Below are 27,556 nucleotides of genomic sequence, written 5' to 3' on the forward strand. Positions count from 1 at the left end.
GTTAATTCAGTGTAAAAGAAATATCACCAGAACACATACACATTCCTGAATAAAGGTAGGCAAGTTCAAGGTGGCCGTTAGGTGTTCTCAGTCAATGGAAAACCGTGATTGTTCTGGAGAGGGTTTGCAATAAAGATTTGAAGATTATACTATTGTTGTTGCAGCGGAGGGAGGAACCAGCTTTCCTGTACATTGAAAGCCTCTCAGAAAAAAGGTTGGGAACCACTGACTTAGGATCCCCTAAAAGGACACCCTGCTGAGAACAGGACTCGTGTTTGAACTTCTACATTGTCAACAAACAGCACTGTACAGACTTCAGACAATCAGGTTGAATATCTACAGTAGTTTTTTTTTTCTTTTCTTCATTTTGATCCAACGGTTAACTTGAAACAAGTAGAGCAAACATAAATAAACAAAATCAGATCAATATTTGGTGTGGCTAAATTTGGTCTTTGCACCAATCCTGCTTGCTACAAAAAGCACTTTGTAGGTAGGTTGTACCAAAATATGGTGGAGAACTTTTCAAAATTCTTATGTCAATTTAGGCTTTCGCGGCTTCTTCCTTCTGTTCAAGGACTCCTTATTTTTCTTGTTGATAGCTTTTTATGAAAGTCTGGAATGTGGGCCTAACCCGATTCCTCCATGATGGGATGTGAATCTAAACATCTGAAGTACCTCAAACTTTAGAACAGTCCTACGTGTTCATGTTATTTGATTGAATCTCTTCATGAAGTCAACTAATATTATTAAATCTATCCCTATACGTAAATGCACAGCTAAAGAATGTAGAGAAAACAGGAATTAACCCTCATTTTTGTTTGGAAAGATTTTAATTCAGACGCAACAAGACTGAAGTCTCTATGGACCTATGCTTACAGTTAAAACATAAACCATCACTAAACCAATTCAGTTTGGTTTAAAATGTCTAATTTCGCAACCTCACTAACGACTGTATGAAAACGATCTTGCAGAGTCATAGAACATGCTCGGGTTTCAGTGTTCTCCAACAGCAAATAATAATAATAATAATAATAATACTAATAATAATAATATCACAGTTGTGCAGGGGCTCTGGAAAACTCCAGGGGGTGGCATAGCTACCTTGTACTACGCTTCACAGGTTGGACACAAGACTCTGCACTCGAGTTCACCGCTTTCCACACTGCGGTTTTGGCCATTTCATCAGTGATATTTACAACCAAGGGGTCAGTATCAGAACTACATGCCAAAATGCAAAACACACACACACACACACACACAAAAACACAAAGAGAAAGACAGGCATGTCGACATCAATTCAGTGGGTGAGATTCAGTGCTGGACAGATCAACCCAGCAGACACAGACATGCACATAAAAATAGATTAAAAAAAAAAAATGTACGGCACAAAATGACTGACCAGACGGATCACAACACAATGTTTTACGTGAACACGTGTTAGGAAATGTTAGGATTTTAAACTAAATACATTTGTCGAGAGCTGGTTGCTCCTACATTAGTAAATCAGACAGGAGTATACCAATTTCAACAAGACAAACATTTGGTTACAACCATCTGCCTTGAAGAAAACACAAACACACAAAACAGTGTGTTTTAAAGGCAATGTTTCTGCTTTATTTTTTTTTAATTGCTAAAGAGTGACAGTTTAGGCCATGCACCAACTGTCCGAGTACAGGTAAGCAGAGTTAATGTGCAGCCGTGTGGGTCAGATGTTTTCCATCAGACACACAACCCTGCTACCTCTTTTTCCACTGGGAGGCTGTGGGTCACTACTCCTATTCTGTACGATCTGTTCAAGATGGACATAATAACACACAGCTGTCCAAATTACTATTTCAAGTTGTACAAGTTTAAATATGTTTACATTTTTCCCACTAATTTCTGGATAAGTTATGTGGAGCATTCTTTCTCCAGTCCTAATGATTAAGGAGGACGTCGAGTCCAAAATATTTGAAGCCATTGAAAATGTATTTAGACTCCAGATGGAAAAAAATATTGAATGTAATCATAGTAAATGAGAGTTTTGGTGTGATGTAATAGAAATAAAAGTAGGAAAAACTTAAGATGCCTTAAGATGAATTTATCCCCTAATTTTAACATGAAAGGGTGCTTTATGGAGGGCTCCACTCACCTCCCTGAGAGTGTTTTCACTGGCACGTTGAGCTGGTTTGAGCCTGCAAAGCTGACCTTTAGTCTCATCTCCTCTTCTTCTTCTTCTTGCAGTCTGGACGCTTGCTCCTGCATGAAAATAATATTTAAAATCATAGATCACATCATCATTAATCAAAGCGAAGAAGGATATCATTCTATTGGGTCGTACAACTCCACTCAAATCAAGAATCAGCCTAAAACTGTCCATCACAGTCCCCAGCGGCTAGGTTTCTTTACATCTGATGCTCTTGATTCAAAAGGGTTTTCTCTCCTTGTTTGGAGAGTTTGCATGGTCATTATTACAGGATGTGGAGACTACTTTTTCATCAGAGAACATGGCAAGTTTGGTTACTTCCATGTACTTTCAAAGCAATATCAGCAATTAATAAAATCAATAAAAACTAGATCATTTTAGAACTTTGTCATTGTGCTACATAAAAGACCTTTGATGTGTCTCACTAGAACACCTAAAAATGGAAAAATCAAAGCTACGATATCTACATTCTGGGGTCTACAACAAGACCTCAATTTGTAGAATTATTATCTTGATTTTGGACAATTTGGAATTTGAAGGTTGGGTTTGAACTGTTTGCAATGGTCAAATTTTGATGAAAGAATAAAAAATGTTCTTTTGTCATCATAACTGTAAAAAAAACTCAAGTTTTACCAGCTTTTCACGAGCTTTCTTTTTCTTGTCGTCCTCTTTCTTCTTCTTGCTCTCTGGCATGAGGTCATCCAGCCAGCTCAACTCTCTCTTTGTAAAGAAGAAGTCTAGAAGCTTTCGGATAAAGACAAGCGCCAGAACCTGGAGACACAGACAAAACGTTTTATCAACATTCATTAAATTCAACCTGTTTTAAGGTCTCAGTGAGCTGATAAAGAGCGACGTTTATTACCATCATGGGGAATACAACAGCTGCTGCAGAGGCCTTGATTACCCAGAGCAGAACCAAACAGGTGAGCTGCACCAGGGTGAAAATATGGACCTTCCAGAGCGGCACATAGCGCAAGTAAATCAGGTCAGGCTGGTGTTTCGCAGGCATGCCAAACAGTTTGATTCTGTCAAAGAACTACGGAGGAAAAAAAGAAGTACATATGAAAAGCATTGATAAGAAGGGTTATAAATGCTGTGTTATACATGCGGGAAACACAAAAGCTCTTAAGGATTACGATCCAAGGTTTTGAAATGCAAGAGATGAATTTATCTTTACTTTCTGCTTTGATTTAAATTGCATATTATCTTCAAAGACGAGCACAGAAGAGTCTTACTTGAATGCCTTTGAGGGATGAAGCGCCCATGTAGAGAAACACTCCATACAGAACGGGCATAGGAATAAACTGTAAGAGCAGAAATTAAGTAGCAGAGCACATGAAAGTATGAATTATCGAAATTACAGGCAAGGAAACACTAATGTGGGATTTTTCCCAGCACTTTCTATTAACCCAGAAAACTAAAACCATTTATAATAGCATGCTATGGAACAGACATTCCTCATTCACCATAAACATTCTGGAAGGTGTGATTACTTTCCAATCATTATTTAACCCATCGTACCTTTAGCACCGATGTCATGAAAACAGAGCAACCCATGAGGACAAAAATCATGAATCCTGTGACGCGCTGCTCCCGGATGCCCAGAAACTTGGGCTGCTCTCCTGGCGCAGAGCAGCCAGACTCCACCTTCAGGCTGTTAACGTGGGAAATGGACAGGACGGTTGCAGCCACGAACCATGGCAAGCCCATAATGGAGCACACACCCAGCATTACTGCCACTATCAGTAAATCCAGGTGATAGCCACAGCCTTTCTGTAAAGTCAAAGAAAGAAAAGGGATTTGAGACACCTTTCTGTGAGGTGAAAACTGTATTTTGGGTTAGATTTAAATCCGACCTTTAGCTTGTGCTCTTTGCGGTTGATGATGACTGCAGTGATCTGTTGGTCCATAAAGATGAGGATGGTGCAGAGCAAAGCAGGAAGTACAGCCACCAGCAGCGTCCACCAGGGATTGTCTCCCAACGGGTCCATCAGCCATCCTCTGTTCTTTGAAGTCGGCTGCAGGGAGTAAGCGTAGGCTACGTTTAGTATGCAAGGCATAAAAACAGTTGTTTGAGAATATTTGTGAACATTATGTAAATGTATCTGATATCCTGTTGATATATTATCATATGCTGGAATATACACCTACCTCAAAGCGGTCAGGGACATTCAGTTTAGGGGAGGGGATCCCCATCAGATAATCCACGAGCACCATGATCATGATGGTTATGAATACAGCGAAATCACTTATAGTGGAACGTACCTACACCACATGCACACAAACAAACACACAAGTAAGACTTGTAATATATAAATCTATAAAATCACAGAAAAGAGCCATGTCACTACAACCACATCCCTTCTTTGGCCACAGTTGAGAGCCACCAATGTAAGAACTTCACTTGCGTCAACAGTGAAAGTAATAATATACAAACAACTGCAACATCTGCCCTCACCAAGTGATAACAGGCTAGCTGGTACTGGGTGGAAGGATGCAAGCTCTTTTCTTTCTTACACAAGACTGTTCCTGCATACTAATGACTGACGCAATGTAAACATTTACAGAGCACTTGCAGCTTTTAAATACATCCACCCACACTTGCATGTGGAGGTTTCATAAACCCTATTCTTGTGTTATATTTCGGATGCATGGATGTCCTCCATCTAAAACAGAACTATAAAGATTAACTTATCAGGTTTAAAGCCCCATTATATAATTTCAACAATGGTATACCAGACATAAGACACATAATCAGATCTGGTTGGACGTCTCACCTTGGTGGGGAAGTATCTTTCTGTCTTAAACTGCTTGAGGAATGAGGACAAAAAGAAGGTGGTGAAGAAGAGGATAATGGACCAAAAGAGAACATCTGGGATATAGGGCCCATGGTGACCACAGGCTGGACCCACAAATTCACCGTGCAGCATTTTACACATCTGGAGAAAAAGGAGAGAAAAATCACTGTCATCGTGTGAACGTTTCTTTTGCTGTATTGTGAGCTGAGTCGTACTCATAGTTGGGACAGATGTAGATGCAGTTGTTGGATGAGTGTTTGCATTGTATTATAATCTATAAAGACTTGGTCAGGAACAGCCGCTGGTGTTGCACTGAAGAGATAGACACGAGATCAATACCTCAAATTCCTCAGACTTTTCTAAGCTCTCCAGTTTTCTTCTGGATGACATCATTTTTATCTTCTGGTGGTGGAAGGTGTGTGTTCAATGAGTTTCTTAAACATTCCACGGAGCCATGCAAGTTTGGTAAGAATCTTTTTTAATGTTACACTTGCATCTGTTACTTTAAGAGCCTCGTTTCAAACTCCCTGAAACAAACCTCCCAACAGAAAGCCATCGGGATATGTTGTGGAACATGACTTTGCGGAGATCAGATCCCATTTTCTCAACTCGCTATATAGTTGTTGTTTTGATGTAATTTACTGTGGCTATGATGTCTGTCATTACAACGTTCAGCTCCGGGCTCAGCTGTTTTGATGGCAGTGCCTCTCATTGTATCAAACTGTGTTTCCACTGCACACCGGGGGAAAACGCTTGAGGCTCGCCTCATTTCCCAGCCACTACCCGAGCGCCATCTGTGCAAATCCACACGCAGTCTTAAGAGCAGTGTCACTGATTCGTAACAATTTGTCTGCAATGGCTCTGTTTGTTACACGTTCACAGAAAAGGAAATCATCCATAAAACCATATGAAACAATAAAAAAATGTTTTATGTTTTTTTTAAGCAGTTACCAGAGCAAACAGGGTAGTTTTATATCTTTTCATACACTATACTTTAAACCTGATTGAATCAGCAAACATTAAATATCCTATTCTTGATATGGATGCAGCAGGAAAACTTTCAGGTTTCATCTACTAAATAAACAGCGTTCCTCAGCTAAAAAGACAGAGATACAAGTTCACATTGCTCTGCTTTTCCCAGGACATTACATTCAATGGGAAGTGCTACATGTTAGGTTTAATTCTCAGCTCATGCTGTATTGCTTTTGGACTGAAATGCTGCTGGTCTAGATGTAGTGCAATATCCAGTGGTCAGAGGTGGTATATTGAACCTTTATTCTGCTAAGCTTTTAAAGGCATAGATGCTGCTTTATTTAAGGAGCTTTGTGGTGCACAACAGTTGCATATTCAGCTTCACACTCAAGTCTGAAGTAAATCTGAGACAAAAAACAAAAAACTCTTTTCATCACCAGTTGTCATACTGATGACACGGAGTGCGAGATATGCCTCATCATGCCAAAGCCATCGTTTTGGTAGTTTTTGACATTTGGTGAGGATTTATCACCTGCTTGCTGTTTGCCCTTTAACAACCTGTATTACATTTAGTTTCTCTCTGTTGCCCCTTTTTAAAGCTCCACCTCCTCCCTCACTAAGGGGTATTTGCAACATTTGGGAAAATGTATTTACTGAATAATTGTGAATATCAAAGTAGGACACTGGCTGATCATCTGTGTTTGCTCTACGAATGTTCTAAGTCTGACTGAGGTTGCAGTTACTGTCTATACTGCACTAGAGGTCACTCTCGTCTTACCGAAACATTGAGGTTGCTCCATGGGATAGAGTCTGAGGTGTTGTAACCCGTCTGGTTCCACTGCTGCAGGAGCTGATCTGATGCATTAACAGGCGGAGAGCATTGACACCTGGGGGCAAGAGAACCAATATGAAGCAAAGTCTGCGCCTCAATCCCACAGTAGTTAGAAATGGCACAGGGGCAGCATGCTCTTAATAGAGAACAATGTACTGTATGTGCATAGCAATTTACAGAAGGTAACCTGTTAACATGACAGTCTTACCTTAGGTGTAACAAAAGAGGCTACTGGCAATGATGATCTATCACATACGATAAATTATAAAGCTATTTTGCCACCAAATAAACCTATAGATTTATGTACAATTAACTTTAATAATGATAGAACTACTCACGAATAGAGGGTAAGATTGTCCAAACTGTTGTGCATATTGACAGGGTAGTATTCTCCAAGGTGGAATAGCTTCTCCAGAGCCTCGTAGATGAAGATTATGCAGATGAGTGCCGCGAAGGCCTCCTCTGTGAAACGTGTGATGTAGCAGACCAGAGAGCTAGCATCCGTGGCCACCAGAACAAGACACAGGAAGGCCGTCCATAGACCAATACTGGTCCTCAGTGACAGGTAGGACAAACTATAGTCACTGGGAAAGAAACAAAGAAATGATCATAATCCTCATAAAATGCTGCAAGTCATCATGGTTCAAAAAAAGTAACACTGCTTGAACTCACCTGCAGAATTTAAAAAGGATCTTCTCAAATACTAAAACGGGCCCCGTGCTGCCAAGAATAGTTAGAGGCTGGCCTGCGAAGAGGGAGTACGCCACTCCTGTTATTGATGCTCCAAAAAGAGACTCTATTGCACTCTGTAATGACAAAGAAGAGGGACAGAGACAGGGAATAAGAAAGGGAAGACTGGGGAGGTGAAACTACACCAAGGAGGACTGAGAGGGAAAGGCTGAAGGAGAAAAGAAAGGTGAGGAAGAAACTGCCCCCAACCAGAGCAGAGAGCTCAGATTAGACAGATATTCTGTGCTGCGTCTGAGAGCTTCTGCTCAAATGTGTCCACCCGCTGACTTGTCTATCGTCAAATCTTTGTGTAGACCTTGGCTCCTAAGTTTACTTAGACACATTTCACACCCAGCTGACAGACAGTGCCCTATGCCAACAGCCACTGGCTTGGTAAAGGCATCTGGATAAAGGAGAGAGCAGCAGACAGAGAGGGGAACCAATACAAAGTGACACAATAATGAACAGTATGCGGTGTGGAAAAATAGTCTCAAAAGGTTAAAAATGTGACAATATTATTGATAATTTCATGATATGAAAACAATTTTGTATGGCTGTGGGGCCATAAATACCTTTATTCATATAACAAATGTATATATTACATGCATTTGTATTTTATCTCCTTCTTTATCCTTTTAACACTTTTTTTTTTCAGATAATATATGTAATTATGTTCCAGCAGCCAGATGTGGAAGAATGGATGTAGGCGTTTGAGTATTTGCTATTTGAGGCTGACTCATCTGTATCGCCATGTTTGTGTCGATGAGTGTTGCATTTTGCCCCGAGACACTATCACTATAATAAATTTCTTATTTTTAATATACTGGCAATGCTATTAAACAAGAGAGAAAGCAAATACTGGCTCATGGAAACATCAGAATGTTACAATTCTGTGCTTCAACATCAGGCTTCTGGAGAACTTAGGAATATGTTTGTCATATCATGAAAAATTTGTGTGCTAAAAAAAAAAAAAAAAATAGGTTCAAATATTTTTTTAAGGTCAAATGACAAGGGCAATGGGCCTCATGCAAGAACCGTTCGTACGCACAGATTTGTTCTTAAATCGTCCGTACGAGTGATTTACGAGAATTTGCGCATTCACCAATCTTTTCGTATTTTACGTTTTCTTTCAGGTACGAACAGAATTTACGAGTGATCCAGACCTGTCGTAGGAGTTTCGTAAAATAGTCCGCTGTTATTCCAATCAAGTTTGCTTGATGGATTGTATATTTAATTACTTTGAAGAAAACATAAATAAATATACATTATACCCCATAATGATGCTGACATTATTCTGTTTGACTTAAATTGTGCACTAATTGAAGGTTCATTTGAATTTGTATATAACAAGGTTAATGTGAAGCGTAACCAGCGGCTGACTTGCTACTTTTGGATGCCTTAGTGCGTCAGGCTCTTGGAAGAGCCCGTGTAGAGACAGACGAATGGCTGACATCGCGATTTAGATCCCCAAGGACTGTGCTGCTACAACTATGCAGCTTGCTAGAGGCACAACTCCAGAGAGAAACACGCCGATCAAACCCAATTCCACCACATGTCCAGGTCTTCACCACCCTTGGATTTTTGGCCACGGGAACCTTTCAGAGCGAGATTGGAGACAGATCGGGGGTGTCCCAGTCCTCTGTGAGTTGTGCGCTCCCCTTGGTCATCAAAACTCTCATCAGGTTATCACTCATGGTACATCAGATTCCCACACACCGCTGTCCAACAAGTACAAATTAAGAGGGACTTTCATCCTGTGGCTGGACTGCCAATCATAATTGGAGCACGAGACACATATACGCATCAAAGCGCCCGTGCTGTTGTGGAGCGCACTGAGCTGAAGGCCAGGTGGGTGTGTCTCGATACCTCGTTCATGGCGCAATATTGCCATGAACGAGGGTCTCCACCTGAACCAGCCCAGGCAGACCAGAAGGTGTGGTGCCAGAAGACCCCCCTCATGGACCACCCTATCAAAGTGCCATCATGATGAGGCAACAACTGATTGCAGGCTTTAGTTGCAGTCATAGAGCGCCTGCCCAGGGCGAGACGTTTTTTTTTAAGCCATTTTCATATCAAACCATTTATTTTTTTATTTCGGTGACATGGTATTAACAGCACTCCTAATTGCTTCCCATTTCTTCGCTTTAGCAGGTCCCGTAATTCCACTGCTGACTCTGCTAAAAATGACAGATTTTCCTTTTTGGATCTCTGGAAGCAGAACTTCATTCTCAGAGTCCATAAAGTTGTTCTTTTTGCGCCTTGATGCTGTTTTCATGACTCAACACTCAACACTTCCTGGCACAGGAGCGAGGAAGCACAGCTCCTAATATGGTATCATTTTGGGCGTGGAGTATGCAAATCTACTATCGTCATGCACGTGAACTTAGATACGCACGAGTGGGATTCATCATTTACGCAGGTCGTTTACACACTTTTCCCGAAGTTAAGAGCGCTTGTTGAATCTGACGTGGCGTGTTCGTACGAGACCTTCTTACGAAAAAAGTAAGAGAAATTTAGAATAAAAATACGAAAATGTTCTTGCATGAGGCCCATTGTTTAGATGTCCAGACTAAATAAATGTTTTTGGGCATATCTAGACTGATTTTAAAAAGTCTGATTGGCCAATGACTGCATTGAATCAGATTTTACTAAGTGGATTCATACCACATTTGGAGGCATCTGAAATACGACTTCTTACTGCAGACTTTCCGGCCATTCAAAACACGTTTCAAAGCAACACTGACAATGCACCATATTTTCATCACATCACAAGGAAAGCCAAAAGCAGTGCTGAATGGAACCTTTCAGCAACTAGCAAACAGCTAGGGCAGACTCAATGGAGAATAGCATGTGTGGACAGATGCCACAATGAAGTATCTGCTGACACTTTGGAGGAAAGCCTCTGCTCGGTCAATGCTAGAAGGAACCGCCTATCAACAGCAACCCCTGCAGATATTTTGCTGGTTTCTGCGCACACATATCAGATTGGATCAATGGGTCCTCAATAAGAGAATATTTGGCTGTAAAGATCCTAAGCCTGAGGGTTTAAGTCCCACTGGGTTCATGAAAAGCACAACTACTAACTTTTAAGTGGCAAGCTTTATGACTCACTATGTTGCCTTTTGTTGCTTCGCCAAGCAGACCCCCGAATGTGATGACAGGGGACATGCAGGCGCAGTAGAGGAAAAGGACAGATGCTAAACACTGCAGACTGAGTGAGTCCTTTATGTCGCTCCAGTAGAAGGGGGCCTTCCGCTTGACATCCAGGATCACACCTCCGAATATCCTGAAGGAGCAGAGAGGTAAACTGAGTTCGGAATTTCCATGTAACACTGCGCTGTTTCACTTTTAAAATGTATTCATAAATTTATGATGCTCTTTGTGTAACGGATTTTGCTGTACAAATGATGACAGTAAGGTTTGCACACGTCTTCATTCACATACATAGAAATTAACTAAAGCCCACCCTGCTTTTCTGATTCTGCCTTTTTTCACTTTGCCTTTGGGGGATTCTATTTTTGAAATCCATTTTTCACCCGGTATATAGTCTTTTCTTTCCTCTGACTCCTGTCCAATAGCTCTGCTGTGAGGTCTTTTTTTTTTCATTTCTTTTCCCCCACACCTCCGGAATAACCTTTATTGCCTGTGTTCACACCCCCTGCCGTCCCTTTTTTTTGAGCTCATGTATTTGATAGCTCTTTTTACATTAACTTACTGCTCTTCCATTCACTCATCTGTCCCCCTGTAGCTCCCTCATAGCACTAACCTTTTATAGCAATGATGAAAAGAAGAGCGATTCTGTAAATAATACAGTGCCTCCTAATAGATGTGTGTGTATGTGTGTGTCTGCTTAAGATTTCAAATAAACACATTCTCCTTGCTGTGTGGCTCTGGCTGAGGAGACACAGCATCAGTTATCCATAAACGTCAGCATTTGAGGTACATGGAGTACAGCCACATATCTGTTCAATCACTCACTGGTGTTGAGTTTATAAAGTCCAACATTTTATATAGTTCAGATTTAAGAGCAACTTAATGATAGGACAGCAACGTTGCAAAAAAACAACCTAAAAGGTATTAACTCAACACTTGTTTAAAGAGCAGGCAGTACTGATGTCTGCTGTAAAGGAAACATGCTTTGAATGAGTTACGTATCATTTAAAGAGGCTAAAATAAGGGCTCCAGGGTGAGCTTTCTCCTGAAACTCATTTTTCAAAACACCACTTCTTGTGACTACTTTAGTGGTAATTCAATTAGGATACTCTGCAATGATTAAAGTGCATTAACATGCTCCCTGTTCTTACAGACACAAGATTCAATATTAATTGAGTGAGTTACATACGATAAACATTTCTGGATGAAACTGCACCATACTCACCTCCCGGTTCTCTGCAGCTCAGGCCCTACATAGTGGTCATCGTTTTTTTCTAGTTCTCCAGCTGGAGAGGCACTGCCGTTGGGATGAGAAGGTCCCTTTCTCTTCGACTACAGGTCAATACACAATTAAATCAGATATCATCATGTGGTAAAACACTACAAAGGTTAAGTATATAAAACCTCTCGACTACTGTTTGTAAGACTTCAGTGGTAAACCTTGACTTGTAAACCAGGTAAACAGGAACAAAGGTTGATAGTGACATTAACTAACCTGAGATGGGACATTCTTTGGAGGTTCAATCCGGATCGTGGGGTCCCATTCTCCAGGAGGAAGAACAGTTACCTGATCAAGGAACTCATCTATCCCAGAGAGTAGATCAGTTCGGTCTTTGGCCTTGTATGCCACATCATGGAAAATCTAGATGAGAAATATCAAAAGGAATTAGATCTCAGGTAATATAGTGAATTGTTAGAAGGTATCACTGTGGCAAATCAAATAACTTCCAGATATGTGAGCAATTCAACCTAAAAAATGTGTAAGAAATTGTTTCTTTGGGGTCATTTTAAAAATATTGAAGATGAATAAAATAGTAAAACATGAGAATAATCCCTTTGCTAACCTCATCTGTCATCAGAGTCGCCATTGATCTGCCAATTTCATGGTACTGTGGACCTTTACCATGAGGACCCAGAAGGAGGAAAAGAAACCTTTGAAAAAGACGCACATTTATTAGAAACACACATATCATCACTTACAGTGGCAGCTTTTCAGCTTTTCAGTAAACTCGTTGAGTTATTAGTCATCAGCCAGAGCCTAACTAAGAACCAGTTCTTTCTGTTTATACCAACTGGAAACCGAGTACTGGTTCCAGCCACAAAAAACTGGTGCTACAGTAACAACAACTCTGCTGGGCAAGTGCAAAGAACTTATGTCAGGGGTGGGGGCAGAGTTACGGGAATCCACTAAATCAGCTGAAATGTTGCGACCACCATCTTTAAATATCCAGATCCACCGTAGCGTATTCTGTGTCTAACAACATACGCAAACACACACTGTTGAAGCATCCTTTATCAACAAGGCCGTTGATATTAGGACACTGATTAGCAGGGAAAAGGAGACAAATGCTGTCACCTGTATAAACTGTCTCCCTGCGTTGCATCTTCTGCAGAAATTCATAGTGCACCAGTAGGAGGTCCAAACATGTATTTAAAGAGAAATTTAGAGGTGCATAAGTTGGGACCTAACAAGGGATGTAACTATATGTAACTTGGAGGGCTAATTAGTCAACTGGTGAAGCACTTAATGCAGTAAAATAGAGTCTACTGGTACCCAGAAATCTTGAGAAAAAAAAAATGAATGTAATGACATTGACCCATCTCTTTGTTGAAGCAGCTTAGAAGTGGCTAGAGAACCAGCACTGGGACTTGATGGTTTGAAAAGAGGTACCGTAATTTATCACTACAGCCATTGATGTCTTTGTGTTTGGAAGTATGTTAATCTTCAACCTTTTGCTAAACTTATTAGTTAAAATCTTGCATATATATCCTTGTTTGATGGTTAGCTCCCATCTTTCCTGCTGACTGGTGAAAAGTAAACCTAGTCAGAATGAGCATGGTGTTCTTAATGAACATTTTGCCCAAGAACATGCAAAACATAAAGGATGTATTATTGATTATAAAAGAAAATTAAGGCTATTTTTTATTATTATTTTAAAGCTCTATATTGTTTTCCTATGTGTAGTGAACTACACAGCTTCACAAATATTCTTGTGGGGCTACAAACTCATTTTCATGCCAGTTAGGACTACTTGATATTTCATTCTCTTTTAAACCTCACATTAAGCATTTAGTAAAAAAACAAAAAAAAAAAAACAGAGACAAAGTTAAGTTATTTCTTTATTTTTGTAAGGATTAAGTCTCATCTTTCTTTTAATCGATCTCTAAAGTCCGTACTGAATTAGGAAAAAAGCCATTTAAACATGGCGTTACCTCTGCTTAGAATCAGCTGCAGAATTACCTGAAACTTAAGGACTTAGGCATCTTTCATCTAAAAAGGATTTAAGCATCTTTTTAACATATTAAAGACAGATATGCCTGGTTTTAAATGCTAAGACAGAGCATTCTGCCCCATCTGGCCTGTTGTGATATTTTTTAGATCCTTAAAAATACATCTATGTGAATATCTTTTTATTTGTGTGTTATGTCATTCCTCTCTACTTCAGTTGCTATCTTGGCCACACTCTTAAAACCTCTGAAAAAAGAGGTTTTGGATTTCTAGAGTTTCAAATTCCTGGTTAAATAAAGGTTAAACAGGCTTGTGGTCAGACAGCAACAGTAAGAACCACTTTAAATCATCAGGTTATATCAGTCTCATGAGATTTAGACTTACAAATTACTTTATCTGTTTGCTTATAGCTGCTGCCAGTCTATAACAACTTGAGTCGGAGACTTTTATTGGATGTCTAATTTAAAAGTCGAAGTAAAAGTCATGTAATAAGGGATTATTGTACCTTGTGGGCACGGGCACCTCAGTGAGACCTGTGATAAGAACTGCTGGTGACAATCGTACAAATGCAATTATGGGCTTCTCCAGGAAGTCCACTTCTCCCACCAGCACATTTGAGGCCTCAGCACCCGGAGGAATCTTTTTCATGAAATTCATGTCCACCTGAAATCAACAAAATTGTAGAATCATATACACGCAGACACTGATAATAGAGATAAAGAGCTGCATTTTCAACAGAAACACATGTAAGAAAAAAAAAAATGAAGACATAAATGGCAGGGAATGGCAGCAAAGATAAGGCAATCTACTAGCCACATTCAGATCTAGATAGTACTGAGCAAAGATCGTCCAATGTTGTGATCGATTTCTTTTCATGCTCCCCAAATAAATGCCTTTTATGTGTGATGGCAACCATTTCTTGATCTCTGTGGAGAAAAAAAATTTGCCTTTAGCCCTCTGTATCCTATGACTCATATACGCACTGCACCTTATTTTTTTGGCGAGCATAATGGTTAGTTTTATAACAACAACTTATGGCAGCCTGCCATTCTATTTCATGGACGATGCACTACAAAATGGTGGGATGAACGGAAGCCATGCAGTGGAGGCGGATTTTCAAAACTAAGACTTTTCTTTGACGATTATTTTCTTATCAATCATTGGAGAAGTAATGACTAGAGATGCCTCTTACTGGGAATAGAAGATAGAGGTCTGGTGGGAATGTAATGTTGGCTTTTGTGGGGGGCTGTTTTCAGCAAAGACAATGGAATGTCTGTGAAAGCCCCGAAACTGAAGAAACAAAGACTGATGGACTCAGTGATGGTCCCTCCCTTCATGATGGACTGTGTCTGTGCTCAGTACTGTGGTTAGGTTACCTTGCTGAAGTCCACACTGCTGCTTTCTCTACTGACCCCTACTTTAGATGGCCTCCTCTCCATCGCCTTGTTGCCATCCAGATTGATTGGGACAGAGTTATGAGGCATCAGTGGTCCTGAAAGGGACAGGAAAGCAGTAATGGGCACTGTGTGAGTGCTGTACATGGGAGGAAATTACCCAAAAGAATAAAGAAAGAATGCGGTTCACTATAAAATGAAACTGTCGTCATTAAATTTTTTTTGATTATTATTTTTTTTTTTAAACTCACTATTGTAGTATTTTTGTATATAAAACTTGTTTCGTACCATGAGCTCAACAAATGGGAGGCAATTTCACAGGCATTCCCTCTCAGATGGCAAACAAAGTTATAAAAAAAAAACAACAAAAAAAAACCAGCTGAAATCTCTTTGCTGCCAACTGACATCTGTGATTAATAATACAGATTGAATTAGAGTTAGTGAAGTGGCTGTGACTGAGTAATTTTAACAGTAGATTAATTGCATCAATAATATTCAGTCATGTATACTTCTTAGTTCGGAGGCTTCACACATGATTGTTTCCAGTTCATTTATCTAGTTTTCATTTCCACCTTGTTCTACCAAAGACGAATAACTTAATTTTTCACATTCAATTACATTTAAACGGGATAAATCTCTGGAAATGTAGATTGTTAATCATCCTGGAGAGTTAAGTCCTTCTAACATGAAACCCTACAATGAAAGCCAGAAGAACTCATGATTATTACATGCCAGAGTTTGTGTTGAAATTTCTGGATTGAAAAACAAAAAGTATAATAATTCAACAGACAGATAATAAGAGTTTGACAGCTGACTGACAGCTCATTTGACACAGTGAGTTGCAATACTGTGATGGCTCTCCACAGGGAAGATGATATAGTTCATTTAGCACTGATTTTGATTGCTATCCGTCTGTTGAGCTCATTGCTCAGGCACTTAAGTCAGTCCTGCTTGGCTTAAATTCACATAATCTTTGAGCTAAAGGTGGGTGGATGCGTTTCATAATCCTGAAACTCAACCTTGCTGAATTTCTGTGAATAATTGGTTGCACATTTCAATATTCCTTTGATTTGAGCCAAACCAGATACAGGAAACGCTAGCACTTGTCGTGACATGAAAAGGAGAGATGAAATGAGAAAGTAACGCATCAGGATCAAAGGAAAGCACAAGCTCACTATCCTCTGAATTTCTGTAGTAATTTTCCTTCTTTTATTTACATATTTACAGAAACAGATTTAGCCATCAAAAGCGAATAAATACCAAACTCTTGAGAATAAATCCCAGATAAAAACTGAAATGTGCCATTTCATCCATCTTATTGTTTGGCCAGTGCTCTATACCCTTGAACTGTACCCTGGAATAACCCCAGTGGATATTGAGTAGGTGTGATTGTTGAACAGGAGCCTGATTGCTCACATACCCAACAAAGCCCTTAGAAATATGGGAGGGATTAGCATTGGCTTTGTTTGCCAATAGACTTCATTCAGGGGGACTAAGCTCTGGAATGCTCCCACATACGAGCCTCTGAAACTGTGGCGTCACTGCGCTACTTCATTTTTATCCAAAAGAGTAACATAAATATTTGAAATGATACAGATTTTATGACTATTATGAGACTAGTGGCACTAGCTTTCCAATAAAAGAGTGAAAGAGCGAGACGCACATTTAAAATGTATCATGTGCCAGTAATACTTTTCTGTGTAGAGATTACAAACAGTCATATATTGCAGTCATGTCAGCACAGTTACACGCATATTTGAGTTAGGCAAAGTGAACATTTTTTAACTTGGCCATTTAACTGGACCATCGTCCTTTTCCTGGTATCCATGCACAGGATGGGAATAGAGTTATTGGAGTATGTGTGATGCTGTGGACTGTGAGAAAATGTTCAAGACATCTAAAATTCACTGCACAGACTGCGTCTTTAATAGGGATGGGAATCGAAAACCGGTTCTTGTTGAGAACCAGTAGGCGCGAATGACGTCACCACACAACGTTGCGTGGCGAGTCCAGTGCAGCCAGCAGTCAACAGTAAACATGGCGCCCAAGCGGTACAAACGCTCGAAAGTTTGGTTACACATCCCTAAAAAAGACGACAACAGGGCAACTTGCAAAGTGAATATTTCACCAAAAGGAGGAAATACTACCAACATGCAATAACTATGAATGAATGATTAACGTTGGTGAATCTGAACCCAGCAACGTTAGCAATGTTAGCATGTCCTTTGCTAACACTGCAGGTCACTAACTAACTAACAAACACTGCCTATCATGTTAGCGCCATTTGCCTCATTGTAAAACCTGCTATTAGTAACGGTTAAGGTTAAATGAATGCCTTCTCAGGCATTACATTGAGATGAAATCATGAGAGACAGAGCCTGACTGGCTCAGAGCCAGAGGCTGGTGGTACTACCCCCAGTTCACGTCTACCTCCAGCTTCTCCTTTCACCAGAGCAGGGAAGAGTTAAATTACCCAGGCCATGATGGACGAATGTGGACCTCACCGTTGTTGGGTTTGTAAGGTCATGACTCGTGTTACTTCTAAACTAAACAAAGTTGATGCTAATCGACCGGTTTGTTGTCCTTTTTCTCCAAATGACAATCGATAAGGGAACCGATAAAGAACCGAATCGTTAAGCAGAATCGAAAATGGAATTGGAATCGTAAAAATCTTATCAATTCCCATCCCTAGTCTTTAAGTTACTTGAACTGTGTTTTTGTTTGATGACACTTCAGTAATAAAATCCAGATTTAATTAGAGCAGAGAGTCAGACTGGAAATGCTTTAAGCAATTATGAGTAGACATAGAGTAAAAATTTCTGATGTGAGAAATTGACAAGAGAAACATAAAAATATGTGAATGAGAGCAGATTACATCTGTATTAATATGCACTTACACTTTACTATTTTGCAAAAAGATCCAAAAACATGGAACTTTGGTGCATATGTGGAGCACCTAGTCTGGCTGAGCACATACATGCAGGAGCGATTGGAAGCACAACCACATTATCTGGGTGTGTTGGTATGGCTTTGAGAGCTGTGATTTTTGTTCTAATTTCAGTCATACTAACAGGTTTAGTCTGACAGGTTTACAGGTTATTATGACGGAAACACGTTTTTTGTTGGGACTAATAATAAATTACTTATTCATTTTTCTGCTTTTCTTAATCTTTTTTGTAGTTTCAACTACAATGCAAACGTGCTGAGTCGTCAAAAAGTTGAGAAAAAGTGTTGAAACTGCAATCAATTAGCCAGACTGGGCAACACTTTTTTGAAAGTTTTTTCTAATGATTTGTTCACAGTGATCAGCACCTCACCACTATTTTTTGGTGTGATATACCTTTCTACTATATACCTTGGGCCTAGATGCCATCATTTTAATCATTTAAGCCTCTGTGTTATAAAACAGACCACAGGTAGCTCTGTTCAAAATAAAAGTAGCACTCATGTACGACTCAAAGTGAGATGCAACAATTATACCAGATATCCCCTGCATGCCTTTTGTAGATGTACAGTATTTCATACATGACCTAATGCTCTATGATTTCATGGTACATATGTACATCAGCCAGCAAAAACAGCAACTACCCTCAAACTATTGAGTCTGTCCATTTCTTATTGCCAAAGTAACTCCTGAAATGGATGAAAAAGGCAATTGCTTTCAAAGAATACTGTATTTATGAAAAGGTGTCCGTGGTCTATAACAATGTTTAGGCGGGTGTAACCAGGTACCTGCCAAAACAACATCCCCTTGAATTTCCTAAAAAGATAATGCCCTGATCATCACACAGACTCCACCCACTTTTCCTCTTCCACAACTAAATGAAGCACAAACCAGACTGTCAACATGATGAAAAAAGGAATAATGGCACTACATTCTTATATTGCCTCTTGGCTCAGTTCTGACATTTACTGGCCCTAAAGATGCTTTTAGTGGTGGACAGGGGTTCAGAATAGGCACTCTGATGCTCTCTGACTAGACGACTGCCAGGCAGCCCCATATGTAGCAATGCACTTTGCATTCCAACATCTTTCTATCATAGCCAGAATGAACTTGTTCACCAGTTGGTGCTACAGTAGCTACTCAGAGGGACTGGAGGACATGACCCAGCCTCTGATTCCCACCTGCTTTAAGAGCACGGGACAACTATGACCCTGTTGAGAGTTTACCGGCTGTCCTTCTGTGGACCACTCTGGGTGGGTACTAACCACTGCAGGAATACCCTACACAAGACTTGCTGTTATGAAGACACTCAGCAGACAACTTCAACAACTAACTATTCACCTCCTGGCTAATATATTTTGCCCCTTAACAGGTACTATAGTAACAAGATCGATATTCTTCACTTTATCTGTCAGTGGTATGAATGTTATGGCTGATCGTCCCTGCATATCGTGTATGTAATAGCATGTAGTCAACTCAGCATCTTTCCATTGAAAGCTTTTTACTCTAACCATTCAATATTCAGTGCAGTTGCTGGTCTAAGTCAATGTGTACAACATATCTGTTTCTAAACCTAAATGTGGCATCAGGGTACATTATTAACTTTAAAAATACACCCTCCATGGAATAAACCCCCATCTAATGTCAATATGCCCCTTAATGAATCTCTGGTAATGCTTTAAACTGGTTCAAGTCCTATCTCGAGGACAGGAAATATTTTGTTGAAATGGTAACTGTCTCAGACCAAATGGCTATGACCTGTGGGGTTCCCCAGGGGTCAATCCTGGGACCCCTATTGTTCAATCTGTACATGCTGTCATTAGGCCAGCTAATATGCAGCTATAATGTGTCCTACTACAACTATGCAGATGACACTCAGATCTATGTGTCACTGATGGCAGGAGAACACGGGCCTGTAGATACACTAGGTCACTGCATCGAACAGATCAGTGTGTGGATGCAAAACAATTTTCTCCAGCTAACAAAACTGAAATCATTGTCTGTGGCCCAACAAAACAAAGAGAAAGTGTTATCAGTCACTTTGAGACTCTCTCTCTAAAACCTAATAATCAAGTTAGAAATCTCGGGGTAATATTGGACTCAGACCTGAACTTTAACAACCACATTAAATCAGTAACATCAGCAGCTTTTTACCATCTAAAAAACATTGCCAGAATCAAAGGAATAGTGTCTAACCAGACTTAGAAAGACTAAGGCTAATACATGCGTTTGTCTCCAGCAGGTTAGACTACTGTAACGGCCTGCCCACTGGGCTCTCTAAACGGGCTGTAAGACAGCTGCAGTACATGCAGAACGCTGCTGCTTGAGTCTTTGCACTGGCTTCCTGTCGCTCAGAGAATAGACTTTAAAACAGCTCTGCTTGTGTAAAAGCCTCTTCATGGTCTAGCGCCAAAGTACATCTCTGGCATGTTAAAGCCATATGAACCAACTCGGGCTCTGAGAACCTCAGGGAGGGGTCTCCTGCTGGTGCCCAGAGTCAGGACTAAACAAGGTGAGGCTGCGTTTCAGTTTTATGCTCCTAAAACCTGGAACAGTCTTCAAGAAGATGTGAGACAGGCCTCCACTCTGACAATGTTTAAATCCAGGCTGAAAACAGTTCTATTTAGCTGTGCATATGACAACTGAAAATATTTTATCTGCACTCTTCGCTTTTAATTTAAATAATTAATTGATTTTTGGAATGATTTTACTTGCTTTCTTGTGATTTTATGTAGCCGTAAAGCACTTTGAATTGCCTTGTGTACGAATTGTGCTCTACAAATAAACTTGCCTTGCCTAATGTTGTGTATTTTCTCAGAAGAGTACAATTACAGCGGCTTGTCAGCTATAATAAGACCACTGCAACCTTTCAGATTCCCACCAAGTGAATGCTGGTTATTAATGGCCCATACTTTGAAATGGATCCGTTCCCAGAGTGAAACAAACACAGACGTATGTACACGCACGCACACAGTGTCTAATTATAAAGTCCCTCCGCTTGGTTTGGGAAGAACAAAACGTCACTGTAGGTGCCAATGTGGTAGAACATTTAGTACCAACACGCCAGCTTTTGTCTCCGGCCTATAATTGGCCACACTGCTGTCATAGAATGCTCTCACTACACTCTTAATCGGGTAAAAGAATGTTTATTCTTAGGAGCTGATGAAAAAGATGAAAGGGGTGCTAAATGACGCAATAGGAGAAAGTAAAAATTGCATGACACTTAAATTTAGGAACAAAATTAAAGCTGAAGGAATTTAGGATGTACTGTATACAGTGTATATATCATACATCCCAACAAAAACATAAAGACTTCACAAGTAGGGATGACCCAAGGCTTTCTGCTTTTGAGACCACCTCATAGACCACCTTATAAATATTTTGCCTGTCAAAAAAGGCACTGCACTCACTGAACAGAAGAAGCCTATTCTTATCACAGTGCTGTAGGTTAGCAAACAGAAGAGTGGCAGAGTATGTAAATGGATCCAAATTATACCTTCACTTGGAGTTTGTACAAGTAAAGCAGCTCTAAGTTACATAAACTACGCAGCATATGTCATTTGATTCACAGCTTATGATACTAGTACAGAAGTGACACCTTTTATATTTCTGTTTTTTTAGTATGTTTCTTTAAGTTTAGGTTTATGCCGACCAACTGTCACATCTTTAACACAATTAATAGATATCCAAGATGGAATAAGAGTGATCAGAGGCAAAAAAACCTAAAAAAAAACCTAATCAGCACATCCCCTCTTACTGGTTTTAAATGAAAGACCAAGAGTAATATGAGATGAGGTAAGCTGCATGTGAAAGTAAAACACTACATGATAAAACAGTCTGGGAGAAGGAGAGCAAAACATTTTGGGTGGTAGCCATGCAACAGCAGTGAAGCAAGTGTGAAGGAGGAACATGGCCAAGCAAGGCATAGATACTGAGGAATGTGTGAAAATGTGTAGAGCGACATCAGAATGGGACAAAGCATAGAGAGTTTGTAGTGCCATAAAAGGCTGATATAGTATAAGTCAGCCAAACAAACAGAGGCGGTGAGGGAACAGAATAATGAGGCAGAGAAGAGAATAGTGTTAAAAAAAACGTGTTGGATAAATACAGCAATTTAGCAAATGAGCCTTGCTGTAAGTTATTTATGAGATGACCACAAGGTTGGAGGTTAACAGGGCTGCAAAGCTTTCATGCTAGTGCTAGTGTTCTCTGTTCAAGCTGTGACTCACACTAGCAGGCTAAACTGATATTTGCCTTCTAAGGGCAGCATCTCAAGGTTCTGGGATGCTGAGGATGCTCGCCGGCTGAGCTGTGCTGATACTGCGTCCTCTTCTGCAGGGTTTGGTGGGTCATCATCCTCAGGAGGTGATACCACCACCTCCGGGATGCCGAGGCCAGTGGCATGGGTTTGTGAAGGGTTCTGGGAGGAACCGTGAAAAGATAAAGGGGTATTTTGAGAGGTGGCGAGGGAAGAGGGGCCTGGGGACAGGCCAGTGTTGTAGGAAGAAGAGGGCAGGAGGTGGTTGAGCAGGACGGAGACTCTTGACTCTTGTCTTGTCACTTGTCTCTGGGACTGGCTGGAGACAGAGGACGCTGACCCTGGCTTGTAGAGAGAGAGACGAGAGGAGGACAGGCCCTCTCCTAACAGAGGAGACAATGGCAAAAAAAGGAGAGGAGAAGGAAGAGAGAAGGAGGGTAAGGAGAGGGTAAAGGAAAAGGGGATGGAACAGAGAGGGTAAACACATGAAGTAGAGGCAAATTACACAGATGATACTTGAAATAGAGAACGCGTGAAAGGATGGACAGAAAGAGAGTGGCAGAGGTGTAATTAGAAAGTTTTGTGCTTGCATAAGCATAGCTGTGCGCAGTGGACACCAAGAATGAATCGAGAGGCATGTGGGAGGGCCTGTGAGGGCCAAACGTTGCAAATATATTAAAACTCTTGACAAACCAAACACGCACTACTACTGAAGAGAGGCAAAACTACGAGTTGAACGGCTTGCATGCTGGAGGGGATGAGTTAGCATGATGTCAGTGCACTGTAAGCAAACAAGTGCTATACCACAAACAGACCAGCCATACATACTACACATGTTCATTTGGTCATCCATCTTTCATACTGCAACCAATGCCACCTCCGACCTCCATTGAGACATAAATCATTTTGATCTTTGCATTTGCAGCTTAATGACATGCGAGCACGACAAAAACCACAGGCAAAGAAGTGGAGAATGTGACCTCTCATTCATTATTAAAACCTCAGGCTGCACACCCGAGATCCTATAATGCACACCAAACATTAGCACCTTTTTGGCCATGCCCACTCAGAAATGACCAAATAAATAAATGAGTAACTAAATAAAGAAAATAAATGAATAACTGACTGCAGTTGCAGGTAAAGCATTATTTTCCAAATGCCACCATGAGGAGCAAAAACAACTGTCAATTCAAACCCCAAAGCCAGGTCAGCCATACAGGTTAGCACATAAACTAGCACCCAAATTTCTCTTCCACAAAGGGGACTGAGATTATTTTCCAAATTTTACTCACATTTACCATCCACCTCCTACGCTGGCAGTTAGGGATTTGAACAATGGATTTTTAAGAACAGTTCCCCTTTGGTAGAACGGATGGAGGAAAAAGAAATGTGAGTGCGCTGTAGGATCTCACCGTTTCTGTCAAGCAAGAGTGGGTCAGAATGTTTCTTGCCTATATCAGCAATGGAGCGCACAAGAGGGATGCGATTGCTGAGCTTTCTCTCATTCTGATGGTGATGTTTCTTCAACATTGCTTCCCGCACATTGTTGCGCAAATCCTCCTGCAGCTGGCCTGATGCCACCATGCTGTCTATCAACATGTCTGAGTCACACAAACACAAGAGCAAAAAATGTATCAACACAGTGAGCATTTCTGTTGTATACTTCATACAATTTTGTACTATATATTCACGATCATCACTGGGGAAAAAATATGAGCAGGACCTGTATTTTTGAAAAGAGTTATTTCATAGAGCACTGTAAAATTTACCTGCAATGTCCTCAATACTGTTGGCCCTCATATCCAGCATGACTGTGCCATTCAGGATGCAGCTTCGCAGTTCAAATAAGCTGTGTAGTGACAGTGTGGCCACGTAAGGCTTACTCCACCTCTCCCCACCATCTTCCACATCTTCTTCAAATTTCAACCATCTAGGGGATCGACAATAAGTGTTTAACTTTACTTGCATCATCGAAAAAAAAAAAAAAAAAAAGGGCTTCATCCCTGTTCAAGAATACATTTTTTTTTTCCAGAGCACGTGGATTAACAGCAGCTCTGCAAACTGAATGACTCATACTTCCAATCTGTCCCCATATTGAACATGTTTTCTGTGTGAGAAAACATGCCAGACAAGTTAAGTCACAATTACCGTTTCAAACTTCCAGGGACTTGGCGAAACCACACTGTTAAAGTTTTATCACCTGCAGCTGAGTATGAGCCTTTGTCTCTTTATATCTCCAGCTGGGATTTGACGGTCAGAAAAAATTTTCTGAATGCTACATGGATTGAATTCAGGCAGCCACAATAAACAGAGCTTTGAAACCAAACTTCAGTGATTCGGACAAGTTCCTGCCGATGCAGTTCGACCCCTTAAAGTATATAAAAAGATATGCTAAACTGGAAGTTCACAGGTGTGGCACATTTGCAAGAAAACTTTAGAAAAAAGATTTATATTCTCAGTTTATATAAAAAGAGCAAAAAACAATATCAGATGGGCATTGAAACGCAGAAAAAATTACATATAGTCAACAAATCTAACAACTATGGAGTTTGTCTTTTACTTCCTGTGTTTCCGTCATGCTTTTTAGTCTTTCAGTTGCATTCTGACCTGGCTGTCTCTCTCCACTCAGTGGCACGGCCTTCTCTGAAGGACAGCTCATCCAGCTCAGTGAAGAGGTCATGTGGGATGTGCTCGAGGTCATCATCCTCCGTTCCCAAGATGAACTGTACCCTCTGGGACGGTGTGTCTGAACAGAAGAGACAAAGGTAAACGTTACATTCACCGAGACTATGATAATGATAAAAACGGTAATACCAACGGAAATATCATATAAAAGAAGACCCACTGATATGCTCCATTGTTGGTTTCACACCATTCCACAACAATGTCCAGCCAGCTAATAGTATAAAACTGCAAGCTGGGGCAAAATTAAATCAAGTCTCAAAACTTATTACTTTTAGGTGAGTGGAACTGAATGTTGGCAATGTCTGTCTCTTAAAAAGATAATTAGCAAGATGAAGCCTTGACGTCAGACACATCCTACTATTACTGATCTAAGTTTAGAGTGAGCTTCCAATTATAGCAACATACTTGTCCCCAACTCCAATTACACAAAGATGTGGGAAAATGTCAACTGGATGAAAATATTGAATCTAAGCATGTAAAAGACGAATAGTAAAATCAAGAAACAAAATCTTTTGGATTCGTTTGACAACTTGCGTGAATGGCTGGCCAGTAAAACTCCACTAATCCCATTTTAAACAGGGGAGATTATAAATTGGGGTAAAGCACAGTGAGACCTCCACTGTAAACGCTCATCTCTGTGCTGTATAAAGAGACATTCAAATGCTTGATACTAGAGATTTTTTATCTTAGGTTTGACTGAATTTCAGGGCTGAGGTTTGCACATCTAGCACCAGAGAAAAAAAAAAGGCTGACAACTAAATATACATATATGTATAGCTAATTGTGGTGTATTGGTTATCATTAAACACACTTTAATAGAATGCAACGCATTGTTTGGGTGTTTATGTGTCTTGCAGCTGTGGCGATGCAACTTCTCACATAAGATGCATACACGCATCACTTTTAATGTCATTGCCTTCAACCTGTCAGACACTGGTTCAGAGTGGCCTTTAATGCCTTTTAGAGATGAATGTTAATTTTCATACAGAACTAAAATTAACCCCTTGTGGTACAAATAAGGGTCTATCTTATTCTATCGATGGAGAAACACAGTGAGGTTAAGCAAAGGGATGTTTTAACCTGGATATATGTGGATTGTTTAAATGGGTTCAGATGCCAAATCGCACAACAATGCCACACTTGTCCCTGAAAAATTTAACTTTTTTAAACTAGAGCTATTTTTAATCAAATTGCAAGAAGAATCGTAAACTGATCGGCCTACAATCAGGTGAACTTTCCAGCATGTGAAACATCCATGGGCTGTTATGACATTGTAATGCGCACCAACAGATTTCTCTCTTTATCAGAAGCTCCATGTTCAGTAGTACAGTGTTACATCAAAACGGCAGTTTTGAGGAGCAGAAATATGCTAAATCAGATGTAAACATTACATTTATGTAAGATCTAATAGTGCGCTGTCGCCTCACAGCAAGAGGGCTGCTGATTTGAATCCCACCTAGGGTGTTTCTGTGCAGAGTTTGCATGTTCTCCCCTTGCATGTGAGGAATCTCTCCAGGTACTCCGGCTTCCTGCCACCATCCAAAAACATGCATGTTTGGTTGATTTGTGATTCTTCACTGACCCTTGAAGTGAGTGTACACAGTTGTTTGTCTTTGTGTTGGCCTTGTAATGGAATGGCGACATGTCCAGGGTGAAACCTGCTTTTCACAGATGGCGGCTGGGATAGGCTTCAGCCCACCCACGACCCTGAATTGATTAGACATGTAGAAAATGGATGGATGGGTATTGAAAATGGATGGAAGATTTAATGGACAAAGGCCAGTCCAAGGACTGACAGTACAGACCCCAAGTTTTGGAGCTGTGGTCAAAGCTGTTTTGCTCATTGCCACTGCAGATACTAGCACAAAGAACAGGTAAGAGATTTTCTGGGAATGATACATCCTGTGTTTTGACTCTACAGAATGGACTTCTTTCTGGAAATCGGAAGAACGAGAGGGGAAACTCTGCTACTTGCCTGAAGGCACATCAAGAGAGTAGGTGGTCCTTCGCTGTGGCCCAGGACATATTTGTGCTCCTATGGTTATAAAATTGTGGCCACAGGCATCCCAGACCACTTCCGAATGTGGTCTGAAGGATCTAATCCGAGTAGGTCCTCTATGTGTCCTGACAATGTTTAAGCCTGTACTTAGTGCTGTCCATCTGTAGTTTAATCATGTTAGCACCAAATGTAAATAGCCTCTCAATAGACCAGTTGCAATGCAATTTGCCAAGTTTTACAGAAATTACCGCTTTGCAACTCAGCTGTCAACAATAAACATGTCAATTTACAGCTCACTATTGACTGACTGCTATGTGCGGACAAAGGGGAGAACAATGGGATGATTTTTGACACAGCTTAGGTTAAATCTCTTTTGAA

The 27,556-nt window shown here is 40.4% G+C and overlaps 1 protein-coding gene across 10 annotated transcripts in view; it reads right to left on the bottom strand.

Moving 5' to 3' along the window:
- Positions 1–27,556, bottom strand: part of LOC142368303 (sodium bicarbonate cotransporter 3-like) — a 47,880-nt gene that overhangs the window by 3,065 nt on the left and 17,259 nt on the right. For 3 of the 10 annotated variants that reach the window (XM_075450434.1, XM_075450435.1, XM_075450436.1), the window contains exons 4-25: positions 25,102–25,240; positions 24,264–24,424; positions 23,907–24,095; positions 22,491–22,877; positions 15,275–15,390; positions 14,404–14,561; positions 12,514–12,601; positions 12,165–12,311; positions 11,895–12,001; positions 10,628–10,802; positions 7,460–7,593; positions 7,126–7,371; positions 6,734–6,842; positions 4,963–5,124; positions 4,337–4,450; positions 4,042–4,203; positions 3,707–3,958; positions 3,421–3,489; positions 3,048–3,221; positions 2,819–2,956; positions 2,132–2,238; positions 1,102–1,218 (exon numbers count right to left, since the gene is read on the bottom strand). In XM_075450434.1, the coding sequence (XP_075306549.1) occupies positions 1,102–1,218; positions 2,132–2,238; positions 2,819–2,956; positions 3,048–3,221; positions 3,421–3,489; positions 3,707–3,958; positions 4,042–4,203; positions 4,337–4,450; positions 4,963–5,124; positions 6,734–6,842; positions 7,126–7,371; positions 7,460–7,593; positions 10,628–10,802; positions 11,895–12,001; positions 12,165–12,311; positions 12,514–12,601; positions 14,404–14,561; positions 15,275–15,390; positions 22,491–22,877; positions 23,907–24,095; positions 24,264–24,424; positions 25,102–25,240 (3,451 nt within the window). Of the gene's footprint in view, positions 1–1,101; positions 1,219–1,740; positions 1,790–2,131; positions 2,239–2,818; positions 2,957–3,047; positions 3,222–3,420; positions 3,490–3,706; positions 3,959–4,041; positions 4,204–4,336; positions 4,451–4,962; positions 5,125–6,733; positions 6,843–7,125; positions 7,372–7,459; positions 7,594–10,627; positions 10,803–11,894; positions 12,002–12,164; positions 12,312–12,513; positions 12,602–14,403; positions 14,562–15,274; positions 15,391–22,490; positions 22,878–23,906; positions 24,096–24,263; positions 24,425–25,101; positions 25,241–27,556 lie in introns of all 10 variants that reach the window. The other 7 variants (XM_075450438.1, XM_075450439.1, XM_075450437.1 and 4 more) reach the window with 7 other exon arrangements.

Source organism: Odontesthes bonariensis, chromosome 18 (assembly GCF_027942865.1).
Source record: "Odontesthes bonariensis isolate fOdoBon6 chromosome 18, fOdoBon6.hap1, whole genome shotgun sequence".
NCBI classification, from domain to species: Eukaryota; Metazoa; Chordata; class Actinopteri; order Atheriniformes; family Atherinopsidae; genus Odontesthes; species Odontesthes bonariensis.